Below are 16,695 nucleotides of genomic sequence, written 5' to 3' on the forward strand. Positions count from 1 at the left end.
TTTCTGCAGAAATGGCCTCAAATTGCTCCAGGAGAAGTTTAGATTAAATATTAGGAACAATTTCTTCACCGAAAGGGTTGGCAAGCACTGGAACAGGCTGCCCAGGGAAGCAGTTAAGTCCCCATCCCTGGAGGTGTTTAAAAGACGGGTAGATGTGCTTAGGAACATGGTTTGGTGGTGGACTTGGCAGCGCTAGGTTACCGGTTGGACTTGATGATCCTAAAGGTCTTTTCCAACCTAAACGATTCTATGATTCTATGAATTTCTTTTAACCCGTGTGTTCTACTGCAGTACATATATCAAGGTGTGAAAAACGTACTGAAAATAACAGTAGGAGGTAAACTTTCAATATAGCACATGGGAATCGCTTTATCATATGTCTCCTGCCAAGTTAATAGTAAGGCAACTAAAATTCTGCTTGCACAACCTGTGAAATATTTAAGTGTTGTTGTGTTAAACTACAGAAAGTAGAAAAGTTCAGAAGGAAATGCTAATGTAATAGACGCTGATAAACAGTGTTGTACGATGCGTAGAACTCATCGTTTAGTGTTTGCTCCTTTGGCATTATCTGTACCTGATGCAGACTGAGTAAAAGTATTCTGATTCACATATACTTAAATAAATAAATAAATAAATATATTACTGCCACTGCTAATCCAGCTCTAAGATACTGACTTAATAGCGCAAGTCCGTCTTGCACAATTGGCTTTATGGAGTTATCCGTTTTGGTTTTTTAGATGTCTATTTGAGTATTTCAAAGCACTCCTGGAAACTTTATTTAAGGGTCTTGTCTGTGAAGAAACTCCTGCTGCTTACTGTGGCCTTTATTTTTATAAAATTAACTGGCCTTGTTAACTTTGTTTTTTCGAGAGGTTAAAGGTTTGCAATGCACCCAACCAGTCCCTCTTGCCAAGATCAACAATACACTATAATTATGGCACAAAAAAAAGGAAGTGGAAAGGGCAAACCTGAGCCTCTTTCTTTTTTAACCTTAGTGGGGATCTAATACAGAGGAAATTTGTCACCCACTGAAGTTTCCTCTTTTTTTTTTTCTTTTGAGGCGTAATATTAAAGCTAGAATCAAGTTTGTGCCATGCCTAAACATAAATTCTTCAGTATCATGTAACTAGTTGTTCTTTAACAGACCTTTTAAATTACAATAATGCTTCCTTTGTGCTCACAAAATTAAACGTAGACTTAATAGAAGTTATTACATCTACAAGTGGTAATATTTGTGGTAGAGGTCTTAAGGTAGATGAACTGTTTAGCAGGCAAGAGTGTGATTCACAGCCCAGCTCCTTTTACAGTGAGGCAGGAATTCTGCTGAAGAATACTCTTCTCCAGTCCCCCAAAGGAACCAGCTGAGAAGTTTCATCATTGGTATATAGTCACTCAGACAGCAACTACTGCACAAAAGATCCAATTTCATATTGTTTAGTTCGTGTCTGTCTTTTTTTCCGTGAAGACCACGAACAACTGGAGAATGAATACACTTAAGAGACCAAAAAATAAAAAATATGCAAGTAATAGGTCTGTGAGTCATTAAGAAGAAACTTTACAAAAGCCTCAGTTTTTGTTTTTTTTTTTTTCCTTTTAAATTATTTCTTTTATTTCTGTATTCAGAAATCATTGACCCAAACATTTCACTTAAATTGGATAAATTAAATGTTCTTACTCTTAGACTAAACAGGGAAATGAAAAGATTTGTTCTGATCATTTTAGATGATAAGATTAGAAGAAAAGCAAAAGCTAGAAAGCTTTTCACTTATGCCAGTTTTATACACCAGAGCACAAGTATTAATTATGCTTTGTTCAATAGCAAGTCACTTTTAAGATTTGCAGCTATAACTGTGAGCTTTCTGGCTTTTGTATCTTTTATTACTTCTATTGATTGAAAATTGATTTTTTTAGAGGATCTATATGATTTAAAATGATGTGCAGGAAATGCTGGGTAAAGATTAAAAAAAAAAAAATCAGTTCAATCTTGAGTTCAATCTTGGCAGAAGATAGTACATTAATTTTACAAAGAGGAAAATCTTTGCTTTAGCCAAATAAAGTTAACATGGCATTTTGCATAGGCCTTATAAACCCCAGTAACTCCTTTGGAGTCACTGCACCATCTGCTTAAAGAGAAATTCCAGATAGCGTTTAACTTTTTTGTCTAGAACTCTTTAAAAGTTTTCAGCATGATATGCTAACAGAGAATATGTTTGGTACCAATGTGTGTTTCTTTAGTCTTTGCTAGTATATTTAATACTTATCCGCAGTCAAAGAATAAACAATTGAGAACCTTGCAGTGAGCTTTTGAGCATAATGGCCAGGTAAATAGTCATGTAGATGAACAGTTTTAATCTCTTCAAGCCTTTCATAACCTTTGATATACTAATGCATTTTTTAATCTTAAAGTGGATTTGTGTACAAAACATATCATTGTTTGTTCTGTGTTTCAGGTCTGGCTTCATGCACCCTATGAGCTTCATCTGTCATTATTTGAGCACTTCATAGAACTTCTCACTGAGTCCAGGTATGAGCTGATGCCAGCCTAATAATGAGACTTACCAGGATTAGGTAATACGTAGAGGATACACCAGTTTTAAATTGCTACCTCCTTTCTTTTCTCCTTCCAGTGAAGCGGCAAAGAATGCTAAGTTAATGAGGGAATTCCAACTCATCCCAAGACTGCTCTTGACTCTTCGAGATATGTCTCTGTCCCAGCCTACTATTGCTGCAATTAGTAATGTGCTGAGCTTTCTTCTTCAAGGCTTCCCTAGCAGCTATGACTTGCTCAGGTAGCTCACACCTACAATAATTCTGGCTTTTGTGTTTTTATTATGTTGGTGATCTTGGTCAAAAATACACAATGGTAATACTGCTGTGGGGCAAGTAATGTGAAATGCTCACGTACTGAATTTTTTCCTCTAAGAAGTAACTTGAACTAGAGGTAGGCAATAATTTTGTTAATGTCTTGATTTGTATCTTAAATTCAGCTTGTATCTAAAAGGTGTGACTGAATGATTAAACTGGCTTGATGTTCTACAGGCGAAAAGTGAAGGTGCTGTATTGCAGCTCCCTTGTTCATGTGAAGCACTGAGCACTTTTCTTAAATGCCATTGAATGTTACTTAAGATGGAGTATAATGATACTTCTGGTTAAAATGCAGCTTTGATTACTTTCCCACATGAAAGGTTTAGTTCAAAATTTTTTCTTAGTCATCACTGTGTAGAAAAATATTTAAGGCTGTCAGATATAGTAGTATTAATTCTGACTGGTGAAAGTTACATAAATAATTGCAGTTCATATGTACAGGAGTATTTGAAATGCTTTCAAATGGGTTCAACTCCTTGAAAACTTAATTTTTCTCGTCTCCTGTTTAATTATAATGGAAATGGACAAAATGTTGCATGGCTTGGGGGTTCTTTGCATATGAATGGTCATATTTTCAGCTTCTCGCTTTAAGTACAGTTAAAGGTGTCAGAAGCATCAACCTGAACATCTTGCCTGTCTTTGTTTTAATTACGCAGGACAAAAAATGATTCAAGAATAAAACCGTTGATTTTATGCTTAAATGGTTATGGAACAGATTGTAGAATGCCTGTCTGAGTGTTTCTTGTTCTGCTTCCTGGAAATAAAAATGAAAAATATTGTATAACTTGGGGAAAAGTTATACTAGCTAGGGACCATTTCAGGTTAGTTCCAGAGGAAAGAGGAATATATTGCATCCCCTTTCTTTGAGTAGCACATCATCATCTTGTCTTAGAAAACCATGACCTTGTGTTACATCACCTCAAGCTATAGGCATACATGTTGTACCAGAGTCAATTAATCACTGTTTTTGGTGTAATGCTTGTTCAGCTGTAATGGTTTGAGAGTAATGTTTTGTTCTCCTTTCTTTAACTTGTGGTGTTCTTTTACTAGGTCTTGGTGGTATCTCCTGGTTTCCTTTCTTGAATCCTAGCATTTTCAGGGTCCTTTACCTGCAGACTTGTCTGCAAAGATTCCATTAATTACTACACATTAATTTGGTTTTTGGCTAGTAACTTTAGATGGAGACCATTTTCCTCAATCTTCAGGTGTGAGAAAGTTGACGATTTTGGGTATTGCCCTCTCACTAGTTATGGTTTTATATTTGTGGTGAATTATTGGTAGATGAGAGTGCATCTGTCATATCAATGAATGATGACGTTTTTCTGTATACATCAAGGTTTGGACAGTTCATCTCTTCCACTTTACCTACATTTGCAGTCTGTGAGAAGTTTGTGGTCATGGAAATAAACAATGAAGAGAAGCTTGACAGTGGTAAGTGATGGCATGGTTTAGAAGCAGTAGAAGAGAAATACTTTGTGATCTCTTCTGTGCTTAAATACTTAAAATGTAGAACTAGTCTCATTAGCTATATTGTAATTTTGTTATAACCTGGCTTCAGTTTTCAGTCCTGTGTGCAAAGCAGTGCAAAACCCATGTACTTTTGTTTTGTTTTCCTTCATTTAACACTGCATCATTTTGTTCTGCTTCCTCCACTCGCTCCTTCAAATCAGCTGTGCATCTCTGCTTCTTTGTGGGGAGAGAAAACAGATAAAAACGGATTACTAGGTGTATCTGCCCTCCAGGTATGGAGGAAGTGAAAGAATTAACGGAGACAGTCTAGTTATTTTTTTAGGAAAAAAAAAAGAAGTTTCTTTACTGTTCTTGAAGAATGTTTATATTGAATTGTTTTGAGATCATTTCAACCCTTGTTTTCCTAAAGAACAAAGGCTTATGCAATTGCATTTTCCATCAATCTCCCTGAACAGAAACTTTTTAGCCCCACAGAGGATGTCACCCAAATAACTAGAATGAGGTGCCCAAAGATCCTATGTTTCTACATCTCCTGGGAATATACTGGTGCACAGGGACAAGTGAGAGAGGAGTGTTTCTGCTTTGCAGTCAGCTTTATTAGTCTGGTTTCCCAAAGAACAAGGTTTAGGCAGTCTGCACATTCATCACTATCCCCCTGTGCCTCTCCTGTTCCTTCTGAATACTTTTGCTTATTGTGGTTTCAAAGATGATTAAATTTGAGCTTCTTAGTGAAAAAGGGAGGGAGTGGGTGTAGGAGAGAGGTCCAGATTGGTGTTCTCACTACAGGCCAGCCATGTTTTTTTTCCCAGGCTAACTACAGCCTGAGCTGCTTTTTGCCTACCTGGGGGACTGAGGTACCTTGGGGAGAAGTTCAGGCTGTGGCAGGAATAGAGAGAGAAGCTTTTGAGGCAAAGGACATGAGATTTTTAGGTTACTGGTCTTCACCAGTTATGCTGTATTTCTGCCATAGAAGATGCTTTGTGTTCGTGTCTGTGACTTGTGCACAAAACCTTGTCCCAGAAAGTCTCCATTTATCTGTCTTCATTTTTGCACGTCGCCTCAAGTTGCAATTTCCTTTTTTTTTTTTTTTAATAATGTAAAAACGTAGTCCTTTGACAGCATAAGAGGAATTCACAAAATAATTGTAAAGCTAGTCCTGAGCTGCATGTATTGTCTTGTTTTGCAGTGTGTTTTTCAACTGATTATGAGTTTGGGGATCTGTCAAAAGAAAAAGAAACTGGTTTTTTTCCCCATTTCTTAGATTTGGAAGGAGTTGGGAAGTGTCAGGGTTTTTTTCTTGGGATTTCTCCCATGCCCCGATTGCATAACGCAAATGTTTATATAACTACAGTGTTGTGGGGTTGGGGCAGGGGGGAGGGATGGGGGTCGAGTGTGTGTTTGGTTGTGTTAATGTCTCTACCTGCCAGGAATGACTAGCTTAGCTAATTTGGACCACCTCCGTTTAGATTATTGTCTGAGAAGCTGCGATTCCCTTTTCCCCATTCTTCAAACTGACCAAACTCTGTGTGATGATGATAATGGGGCACCAAGCATTTCTCAGCAGTGTATAGCAGGACGAGTTCCAAAAGCCTAATTTTGCCTTCCCCCCCGCCCCCTTTTTTTTTTCTTTTTGTATTTGATGTTTAGGAACAGAGGATGATTTTGGAGGACTTGTTTCAGCTAATCTTATTCTACTGCGGAACAGGCTTTTAGATATCCTTCTGAAACTTCTGTATACATCTAAAGAAAAGACAACTGTTAATTTACAGTAAGTACAAAAAAACTTGCGATAGAGAAAGGATATAATTTTTTATTTCAAGGGGCAGAATTATACAGCCCCCATTTGATTCACTGGTTGATTTGCATAATTTTGTAGGAACTATTGAATGATTTATGCAGATGTCACTGAATTAGTTTTGGGTATGCTAGCAGAAATAGAATGAATGATTATTGAGTTGTATGCTGTCAGTTGTGGTAGCAAGAATGATCGTACTAAGCGATGCTGGCGTAACTGACACGTATCTTTCAGCTATTGCATTAACTGTTTTTTGTTTCGAATCTTTAAAAAAAAAATTTAAGATCGTGGTTGACAGCATTAGTAGAAACTTATGCCTCAAGTTAGGAACAACAGAAGTAAATATCAGCAGGAGAGGAAAATATGTAGTAGATCTGGGGGGAGATTGCTTGCTTCTTATTGTTACTTCATGGAAGAAAAATAGTCTTCGAAAAATTGTTAATTTTAAAACTTTGAGGGGCAGAGGATCACAAGTGAGTAGGATGCAGTGGGAACTAGTGTGGATGTCTGGCTACTTTGATATTTTTAAGTTTTGTTTTCTGGAGAGCCAGTTCTTTAACCCTCCGCTCTCCTTGCATACTTCTTGGTGCTGTTTTCTCATAACTTTATGCGTGGCCATAGAGAAAATAAAATCTATCAAAAGAGAAAACTTGTGTTTTCAGCGAAGTGGGATAGTCAACTTCTCATTTGGTTAGGATCAGTAGGCATTATTGTTATGATCATTGACCCTAGAATGCCCCTTAGTTCCTTAAAATTGCATGTGAGGGAACATGATACAGTTTAATGAGGCACTAGAGTCGTATGGTGAGTTGGAGAAGAGACTTTGAAACACTGTCAAGTTAAACCTTGACGAAACATAACTTTCAGGCAACTGCCCAGTAGGCTGTATTGAGTCTGTTGGAGGCATTTTGTGGATGTATGGCATATGTAGACTATGTAGTGATTGAGGGTTGGTTGACATACAACCTAAACCAGTTTGAGCTTTTCAGCAACACTACTTAAGAAAAAAAAAAAGACCATATTCTTTCAAATATTCCCAAGCAACTCTTCCCTTAATTAAAAAACCAACAAGCAAACAACCTTCATTTTTTTAATACCAGTTTATTAAAAAGGCTTGTGAAAACTCTCTACGTATATATGGCTCAACAAAAAGTATTTGGAAATTATAATTTGTGGACAAATGTTTCCAGTTCAGCATTCCACATTTGTTAGCAAAAGCAGCAATTGGAGAAATCTCATGCAATGGAATAGTCCCAGGAGCTGTATTTGGTCTTCCCTTTCTGCTAAACAAATACACTCTAAGTGTTCCATTTAATAAGATTTGGTGAGCAACATTTCTTGTTGTGTAGCAACCTTACCTAAGAATTCAGTTAACTCTTCGATAGATCTGAATTTTCTCTGATCTTGAAGTTTGCCCTGTAGTGGAGGACACTGATTTTTGATATCTAGTAGGGAACTAAATGCTGTAAAATGTGACTTTTTTTTTTTTTTTTTCCTCTTTAATTAGGGCTTGTGAAGAACTGGTCAAGACACTGGGTTTTGATTGGATTATGATGTTTATGGAAGAACATCTGCATTCTACCACGGTCACAGCAGCCATGCGAATTCTTGTGGTCTTGTTGAGTAATCAGTCCATCCTTATCAAATTTAAGGAGGGTCTCAGTGGTGGAGGCTGGCTCGATCAGACCGATTCTGTCTTGACCAATAAGATCGGTACTGTGCTAGGTATGGCATCTCAGCCCCGTCATGACTGAAGGATTGCGTGGGAGTGCGTGTGTGTGTGTGTGTGTCGAGGTGGGGGTAACTGTATGAATACTGTATGGCAGATACATCCTTTCTGTTAGTGTTGTCTGTGCTGCAATCGGATGCCTCTGCACTTCGTTTTTCTTACAACTGAGAGATTTCCTAGGCAAAAGGGAGCGGTTTTACAAAACTGCCCTTCAGTTGACATGACACAGATTTCATTGTAGTTCGGTATTACCTCATCATCTGCACAAAGCCTGCGTAGCTAATCAGTTTTTTTCTGTTACTGTCATGGTAAGGTTAAGTATGTCCCATGGGGAGGCACATCTGAGCTAGATGCAAAGGTAGCATAGTGTAGCACCTTACATACAGAGCTAATGAAGATTCAGTAAAATTTACTCGTTCGTTTAATTTTGTTAGTTAGAGCATCATTTGGTGTTATACCTGAGCTGCTTTGTCTGGTGAATCCTGTGCCAATTAGATTTACCAGGTTGGATTTTTGCTATCTTGGGAATTTCTGTGTTCACAGTATCATCTCAGCCTTTCTTTCCCTCTCCTCCTTCTGTGATCTCCTGCACGCATGCACACTCATGCTCTCTCTCTTATTAAAGGCTTTCTTTGCAGGTTCTTAAAGCCTCATTTATCCAGGTTCTCACACCTTTCCGTTACCCCGTGTGATCTAGAATTCAGTGTATAAGGCTTTAGTGCTACCAGACCCATTTTGAGCTGGGTCGCTAAGCTGTCTGAAATGCACCTCCAAATAATTTGTCTGAGATAACAGATGTCAATTCTGTGTAGACAGGTGTAGTGGCGATTTCCCATGGACCTGTTTTATTTAGTCAGAATAAGATAGTGTTTTTAGATGAATGTCCATTCAGACCCTGTTGCAAAACCATTGACATTAAATGGGAGTCTTTCACAAGCTTGAAGTAGGCTTTAGATCAGGGCAGTGGTATTAATAGTACTTTCAACTTAATTGTTGTTTCCAAAATGGCTGTACAAGGAGCCACCTCTTTGTGTTGCAGCAGTTCATGATCTGTTTCTGCGCTAAAGATTTTTCCGAATCGGTGTATTATAAGGAAATAATTGTGAAGTGTTGTTGAAGAGATCTTACTTCAGGAAGAGGACTTTTCCTGGAATGAAAATACAAAGCCCATTTTTTTTTATGCTGTGTCTCTTTGAAATCTATCAAAGTATTAAGTCTGTCTGTTTACAGTGGTTTCCCATAATATATCCCTCAGGATATTCAACTAGGAACATAGGATGGTTCTTCGTGTTATTAATGAATTAGGAAGGTTAAGGAAAACAGTTTTTCTGAAACCATATTACACCTGCAAACATTTATTGTTAACATACTGTAGCATCTGTTATTTCGCTAATTCTGATTAAGGTCCTGTATTTTATTTAAGAAACAATTTTTGCACATGCATGTGCCTTGCATGCATGTGCCTTAAAATTTGAAAACCATTGATATTTTAGGGAATTGCCTGTTGTTTATTCAGTATCCACTTCAAATGTCCAATAACATAAAAATTTTGTTCTGTCACAAAATCTTTCTAAATAAGATTTTGATTTACAATCACATTTGGAGGCATTTGTAGAGTTTTCCTATTTTTCTTATTATAGTATCAATTTAATTGAATACAAGCTGTGACCAAACAGATATTTTTAAACTTGTGTCTCATCAAATGATAGTGACAGATTATCTAATTTTCATACCCTGTGTTTTTTAATAAATTACAACACATTGGCTCCAAGATTTCTCATGAAACCAAATACGAACCATTTTTTTTTTCAAGATTACTGATGGAATTGCTGTAGCACAGATTTCGTTAGTCTGATTCCTGGTAGATGTTTTCTGTTTAAAAAGTCAGTTTCTGGTGGAAACAATATCTGTATTAGAGCCTCAGAGAAACAACCTGATACCTGGCAGTGTGAGAAGAATGGCTCACTATCTGTGCTGATGTGGAGACTGAACTGCCTTCCTGCCATCTTCCTCACTTGAAAATAAGCACTTCCGCCATCCCGGTGTTTTGTGATTTGTTTTTTTTTAAATAGGAAAATGAAATGCCTAGGTAGAAGCAGGGTCACAAAAGGTGAGTTTTGTGCCTCTGGCAGCACTTGAGATAGAATGAGACCATTTAATGCTTCATACCAGCTGATTAATCAGTAACAAAACAGCTGAAACAAGATGCCCCTGAGATATCTTTGGAAACAAATTAGCTGCCCATTGACTTAAATAGGCTATGGGATTGCTGCTTGGTAATATAAATCTGTACCTGGGATTAAGGTGATACTTCCCTCTCAGCCAGCAAAATACCTTTTTTCAGAAGCTTGGGTGTTTTGAAAGTCTGAAATTGTTATGGTCAGAAAATGGATCTGTGTGTGTATGCAGTAGCATTAAGCAGTCTGTATGGAGCAGTGTCATCTATGTGGTACTGGAAGGCAATAATTTACTTTTTTTTAATTGATTAAAAAAAATAAGACATCTGAAGCAGAATTGTATCATATGTGTGTGGTAATCTGTATGCATACATTCATTTTTTACAGTGTTAATTTCTGAGGTACCCTCTTGAGTTCACTACTTGAGTAAGAGTGAGCTTCACAGGCATTTCCCTATTAACATTGTTGGCTTTTTGTATTTTTTTTTTCATCTTAGGGTTCAATGTTGGCAGGAGTGCTGGTGGCAGATCGACGGTCAGGGAGATTAACCGGGATGCTTGTCACTTCCCAGGCTTTCCCATTCTGCAGTCCCTTCTCCCGAAGCACACTAATGTCCCTGCACTGTATTTCCTCCTCATGGCCCTTTTCCTGCAGCAGCCAGTCACTGAACTGCCCGAAAACCTGCAGGTCAGTGCACCTGTCATCAGCAGCCGATGTAATCAGGGTTGCCAGGTAGGGATTATCTAGTAAGATGTAAATGTAATTCTGTCTGTCATGAAAGAAAATAATGGAATAACCAGGCCCTCTCCTTCTTCTCTGCAGCTGACTCACAATCACGTTGTGGTGTTTAGTGCTGAGCTTCTTGAGGGTGGGAGGATGAGGTACCATGGGAGTATGTGGAAGCCAGCCTGTTATGGCATAGCTGTTGCTCGTGTCTTTCTGGTCTGTTTTGGGGTGAAATGAGAAGCAGATCCCTGGTTTGAGCTGACATGGTGTGGGCATTGAAGGAGGCATAATTTTTTGCTTGCTTGCTTTCTTTGTTGATTTTTTTGTTGTGTTTGTTTTTTGAAAGAGCAGGGAGTTACTGTGTTAGAGTTCACGAGGTTACAGACAAAACAAAGTAGCTTTTATTTCAGAAAGTCTCTGTGGTTTTGTAGGGAGGTATCTCAGTTGTTGCTGGAAGACCTTTATTGTTCTTATTCTGAACAGGTTGATTTTGGCCTTGTTTTAATTATATCTAAATGAGTAGTTATTATATGGTCCACAGCAGAGTCCTAGGAAGCCTTAGTATAGTGCTTTAGGGAGAAAAGCCACGCTTCAGGTAGACAAGGTGCCTGTTTAGAATGGATGCAGTGCTACCATTTATTTATCAGTGGGAACTGGAAAGTAAAAATTTCAGACCGGAAGGTATTCTGCGTGCCTGTTTTCTCAAGAGGAATACTTGACGGCTCAAGCACTGTGCTACAGTGAATTAGAGGCATGAAGCTCGCCTCTACTTACAGCATTGAAGTACAGCACTGTTAAATTGAAACTAAATTCCACTATTTAAAATATTTAGCAGTAGCACTCGTAATGCTAGAAGTGGGCACTTTGTCCTTTTTGTAACTGATTTAATTTTTTAGACTTGCTGAAAAACACAACCTGGTTGGTTTGTTTTGTTCATTACTGCTAGATGTGAGTGAAGTAAACTGAGGTGGTTGTGCAGCACTTGTGCTGACAGGTCTCCTCTTGTTTCAAAACACTTTGAGAAGGTGAGAGTTGCAGTTATGTTAGCCCATGCTTAGAAGGAATTTTCTTCAGTGACACGTGAGCTTCATATGAAGCTTTTGGGAATAAAGTTTGGAGGACATGAAACAATTCATTTTTTAGCTACTGTCAAATGAGCGTGTTGTATGTATAATAAAAAGCAGTATCAAATTGCACAGGAGAAGGGGATTATTTAATGTTGTCTTTGTTCTCGTTGACCTCTTACAGTTTGATTTAGACTCTATTTGGACATTCATATTTGGAGTTCCTGCCTCCTGTGGCACCGTTACCTCTTCAATACACAGTGTTTGCACAGAAGCTGCCTTCTTGTTATTGGGAATGCTGAGAAGCATGCTGAATTCCGTAAGCATAAAAAATTTTGCTCGTATTTAAATATACAGAATTGTTTGTTTGCCATGTGGTCAAAAGCCAAATTAGAAAAGTTGAGGTTTTGTTAGTGTCACAACAAACCCACCTGTGAGCTAGGCTCATAATACTTGGGTGAAAACTATCGTTGTCAGTGGGTTAGTCTATCTTACTTTATTTTTCAATATCTGTAGAAATATTAGTGGCCACAAAATTAATGCTGCTTTTTCACAAAAAGGTTGGGCTTTGTGTTTCGTTGCAATTAAAACGAAACAAGAAAGCAGGAGGATAAAATGCCCTTGGCAGAGAACATTGAATTTCTTTCCTGATTAACATCATGGGGGAATGTTTGAGACTCTATATCCCATCTGCTCAGTGCTGTGCGAGTTGCAGGTTTTGTGCGTGAACCTTCCACATGCAGAGAAGTCCCCTGACTATTAATAGCCACATGCTGGAGGAAATTAATTTACTGCCAGAAAAACGTGTCATCTTCTCATCTTTGAATCTAATGTCAAGAGTAGTGAAAGTTGGTTTCTCAGTGGGAAAATTTTTTATTTCCTTGGAGCCAGAGTGTGTTACTGCTGAAAATTATCTCATGAAATGTTTGAAAAGCAGCACCTGTTCAGTTGTTGCCTGTTTGGTCATCATGTGTTTGCGGTATGCTCTGGGAAGCATTGCTTGCATGTCTCTTGCATATTGACATGTTCAGAAGCGTCTTCTGGACATGTGTACTGGTTACACGTTCATGGCCTGCTGTGGTACACATTCCTATTGTGGTACATGTTCCTGTTGCCCCATGTTCTGTCTCTTGCTGGTGACCTGTTCTGTCACGTGTTAGGTCCTCACCTGTTCAGACACATTTGTGACATGCTCAGGGATATGTGCTGTCTCTTGCCTTGCTGTCTTGTGCTGTGTCATCAGGTGTGTGTTCAGATGTGCTATCGCATTTTGGGTTGACATGATTCAGGCCATGTTTACCAACACGTTTTGAATCATTACATGTTAGGACACGTGTTTTGTCTTATGGTCAGTCATGTATTGTAAACATGGTCAGTCTCCTGTTTGTAACATGCTCGAGCACATGCTCAGGCATAGGTTACTGTCATGTGTTAGGCCGCCATGTGTTATTGCTGTGGGTTTATCACATGTTCAGTCATGTGTCTGGTTACGTTTCATCACGTTTGCAACTTGTTCCAGCCTATTTTATCATGACATGTCCTGTTGTCATGTTTGTCATGTTCAGCTATGCATTTCACATGTTGGTGATGTGCTCAAACACTTTCCCTGTCACTGGTTTAGTCAGATATTAGGTCGTATGTTCAGAGACAGTGTCTACAGTCATGTGTTCTGACCAGTGCTCCAACACACATTTGACATGTTCTGGATGTCATTTTCACACTTGCTTATGTGCTTGGCCACATGTTCAGTCACTTATTTCTGCTCTGCTTGAACAAGTGCTTGTCCACGTGGTTGATCACATTTGGCCCCATCTTTGTTCATGTGTCATGATCACGTGTTTCACTGCATGTTTGACAATGAGTTTGATTGATTGTGTATTTGGCCCTGCAGCTCCTTTCTGAAATGAGCATTCTTCAATTAGTGCTATCTGTGCTAATGTGCTCTTTGTTTTTTCAACCCAGCCTTGGCAGTCAGAGGAAGAAGGCTCTTGGCTTCGAGAATACCCAGTGACCTTGATGCAGTTCTTTCGATATTTGTATCACAACGTGCCAGACCTCATTTCCTTGTGGATGAGTCCAGAGTTCCTGTGTGCACTGGCAGCAACAGTGTTTCCTTTCAACATACGGCCTTACTCTGAGATGGTAGGAAATCCAATTAGTTAGCTGTTTTGTTTTTCCTCTGAATGTTATTTTTGAGGATTTATCAATTAACAGTCAAAGATAAAGCTCTACTTACCCTGCCAAAAGAGGTCGTTGTAAAGGCTGGGCTGGATGGTTTGTACTTCGGTTTTGGAACTGAGAGAAGTGCATGTTCAGCTGAAGGGCAGTCGCTGTGCCGTGACATCGGAAACTTCATTTTAGGGGGAATGTACATGGTTTATTTGTTTTCTAGTGGATCTTTTTTTTCACTCATTTGAAGAACGTTAGCTCAGATCTACAAAAGCACAGGAGACTCTGTCAGCCTATGCTTTCGGCCCTCTGCCCTGGAGGATGTGATACAATCTAAACCTCCTTTTTTCCTCCCACTTCCCATTTCTTCTTTTGTGGCTTAACCACAAGACAGTGTTCTTGTATTACCTGGAACTACTGAGTTCAAGCCAGGAGAGGGTGTGAATTCAACTTTGCTTGCATTGCCACCTGAAGTATTCTTTGAGCTGAGCATCATTTAAAAATGATACTATTTCTAGAATACGAATGGAAAGGAAACAAACAGTTATTGTTAACCAATGTCTAAAAGTAATTTCACTAAGAACATGGAAGGGTAGTTCGGCTGCAGGTTGGCAAATGCTAGAACTAGGGAGGGTATGATAAAATACTTCAGGAAATACATACTGGTGACTTGCTATCTTTTTGTTGTCAATAGAAATGGGAGATCAATTTTTAAAGCTGTGTGCTAACGAGTCTCTCATAAAGATAGTTAATTTTACTTTTTAGTTTAACTTGCACATGAAGTAGATGGTAGGAGCTCGCTCTTAAAAAAAAAAAAAAGTGCCACTTACAAACCAGTAATGCTGATTTGGCATTCACCCGCATAAAGTTTTTACAGGAGCCTTGTGTCTTTGAGCAGGTTTTACTTCAGCTACCAGGTCTCTTGAAACTTTCTGTAGCTGCCTGACCACTTGAGCTCTTTGTTGTTTGAGGGCTCTCTTGACTCCAAATCAGTTTGCTCCTCCAGCCATTTCCCTCTGCCTGAATCCCTTATGAAGTAGATGAATAACAGCCAGGTTCCCGCAACAAAATGTTATAGCCCAAATTCAGCCTTGAGAGAAAATTCCTAACTGATCTTTCAGCCTTTCTGCGATTGCCATTAAAACCAGAAGGACTACATGTTCAGGCTTCTCTTCATTTCTTGGGAAAACTCTCCTACTGAAGCAGACCAAATGTTCAAAACGTTTGGTTACTTCACATGTAAGCTGGTGATGCGATAAGCCTGTTGAGGGAAATCATATTGTCTCCTCTTGCATTTGGGGGAGGGCGTTAGATAAAAGCAGGATTTGACAGCTTTCATTACTGTTTGCACTTTTGTTAGTTCCCCTTAAGAGCTAGCTCCTCAAAGGTTCTTGTTTGTCAGAGACACGAAAGCTGTAGATACCCTTTTTTTTGTTTTTAGAGATTTTGGGAAACTGGCTTATCCATAAGTGTGCTCTGATGGAAGTATTGTATTCAGAAAAGAAAAGGCTTGGTTCCTTTTTTGTTTTCTGTCACGTAAGCTTGATAGCCTTTGTTGGCTTTTGTCTTGATTTCATTTTAACTAATCTAGTTAATTTTCTCAAAACTTTTCTTTTTTGCAATGAGAAAATTTTTTTTTGCAAAGTATCTAGAAATAGCCCAAGTACTTCTTGTTGGTAAGTGAACGTGAAATGTGATCTCTAGCTCACGTAACTCACGCCAGTCTTCACTGATTACTGCTTGCTTTGGGAATACAAAAGTAGAATTTGGATGTTTCTCCTGTTGTGTATTAGGGAACTGATCCTGAACATAACAATCTTGTAAAAAGGCTTCTTAAGAAGCAAAATGTGAAGGGAATAGCCTTAGAAAGACAAGTAAAGAATAGTGAACAGACTGCTTTAAATTTGCTCATCTCTAGAGTTTTAACATGCTGTTTTTCACAGGTCACTGATCTTGATGATGAAGTTGGGTCCCCAGCTGAAGAGTTTAAAGCCTTTGCAGCTGATTCTGGCATGAACAGGAGCCAATCAGAATACTGCAACGTTGGCACCAAGACATACCTAACCAACCATCCTGCCAAGAAGTTTGTGTTTGACTTCATGCGTGTGCTGATAATTGATAACTTGTGTCTCACACCAGCCAGCAAACAGACTCCACTGGTAGATCTTCTGCTAGAGGTACAGTTTCTTTGGGTTTTGTGTTTTGTTTTTATTATTTGAACTTATTGTGACACTTTATTCCCTAAAATGTTTTCTGCTACTTTTTGAAGTTAGAGGAGTGATGCCCTGGGATTCAGTAGAATCCTGTAAATTGTCATGAAATAAGGGGGGGGGGGGGGGGGGGGAAGGGGGAAGACTAGTGTCTCATGAATAGTAGTTTGTTCACCTTTCTTTAACAGCTTGGAAAAGCTAAGAAAGCAAATGCAGAGGGTTTATCTCAGCCTTCCTTTGAGAATGTTTTCTGGACTTCTCCTCCCTGCCTGTACCCCCCCAGCATTTGTGTGTATTGGTGACCATCTCAGGTGCTTGAGCTGACAGTCTGCGTGCTGGTTACCTGAATTTTTCTTGGTGTGCTCTGTTCTCCCCTCCACACCACAGCCCTACTACTGCTTTTGTTTGTGGGCTCCTTAACTTTCATTTGGCCAGTCAAATGGCTCTATTAGTTGCTAAGCATGCTGCGTCAATGCTTTATTTCTATTTT

The 16,695-nt window shown here is 38.8% G+C and overlaps 1 protein-coding gene across 5 annotated transcripts in view; it reads left to right on the forward strand.

Annotated features, from left to right (window-relative positions):
* WDFY3 (WD repeat and FYVE domain containing 3) overlaps positions 1 to 16,695 on the forward strand; it is a 178,687-nt gene that overhangs the window by 123,951 nt on the left and 38,041 nt on the right. For 4 of the 5 annotated variants that reach the window (XM_087736668.1, XM_087736672.1, XM_087736673.1 and 1 more), the window contains 9 exons: positions 2,451 to 2,524; positions 2,628 to 2,789; positions 4,202 to 4,296; positions 5,983 to 6,103; positions 7,638 to 7,855; positions 10,533 to 10,768; positions 12,011 to 12,145; positions 13,789 to 13,968; positions 15,939 to 16,172. In XM_087736668.1, coding sequence (XP_087592794.1) covers positions 2,451 to 2,524; positions 2,628 to 2,789; positions 4,202 to 4,296; positions 5,983 to 6,103; positions 7,638 to 7,855; positions 10,533 to 10,768; positions 12,011 to 12,145; positions 13,789 to 13,968; positions 15,939 to 16,172 — 1,455 coding nt within the window. The remainder of the gene's footprint in view (positions 1 to 2,450; positions 2,525 to 2,627; positions 2,790 to 4,201; positions 4,297 to 5,982; positions 6,104 to 7,637; positions 7,856 to 10,532; positions 10,769 to 12,010; positions 12,146 to 13,788; positions 13,969 to 15,938; positions 16,173 to 16,695) is intronic. The other variant, XM_087736671.1, reaches the window with a different exon arrangement.

This window comes from Nipponia nippon, unplaced genomic scaffold, assembly GCF_047370975.1.
Source record: "Nipponia nippon isolate SJK-2023a ecotype South Korea unplaced genomic scaffold, ASM4737097v1 scaffold_6, whole genome shotgun sequence".
Lineage (NCBI taxonomy): Eukaryota > Metazoa > Chordata > Aves > Pelecaniformes > Threskiornithidae > Nipponia > Nipponia nippon.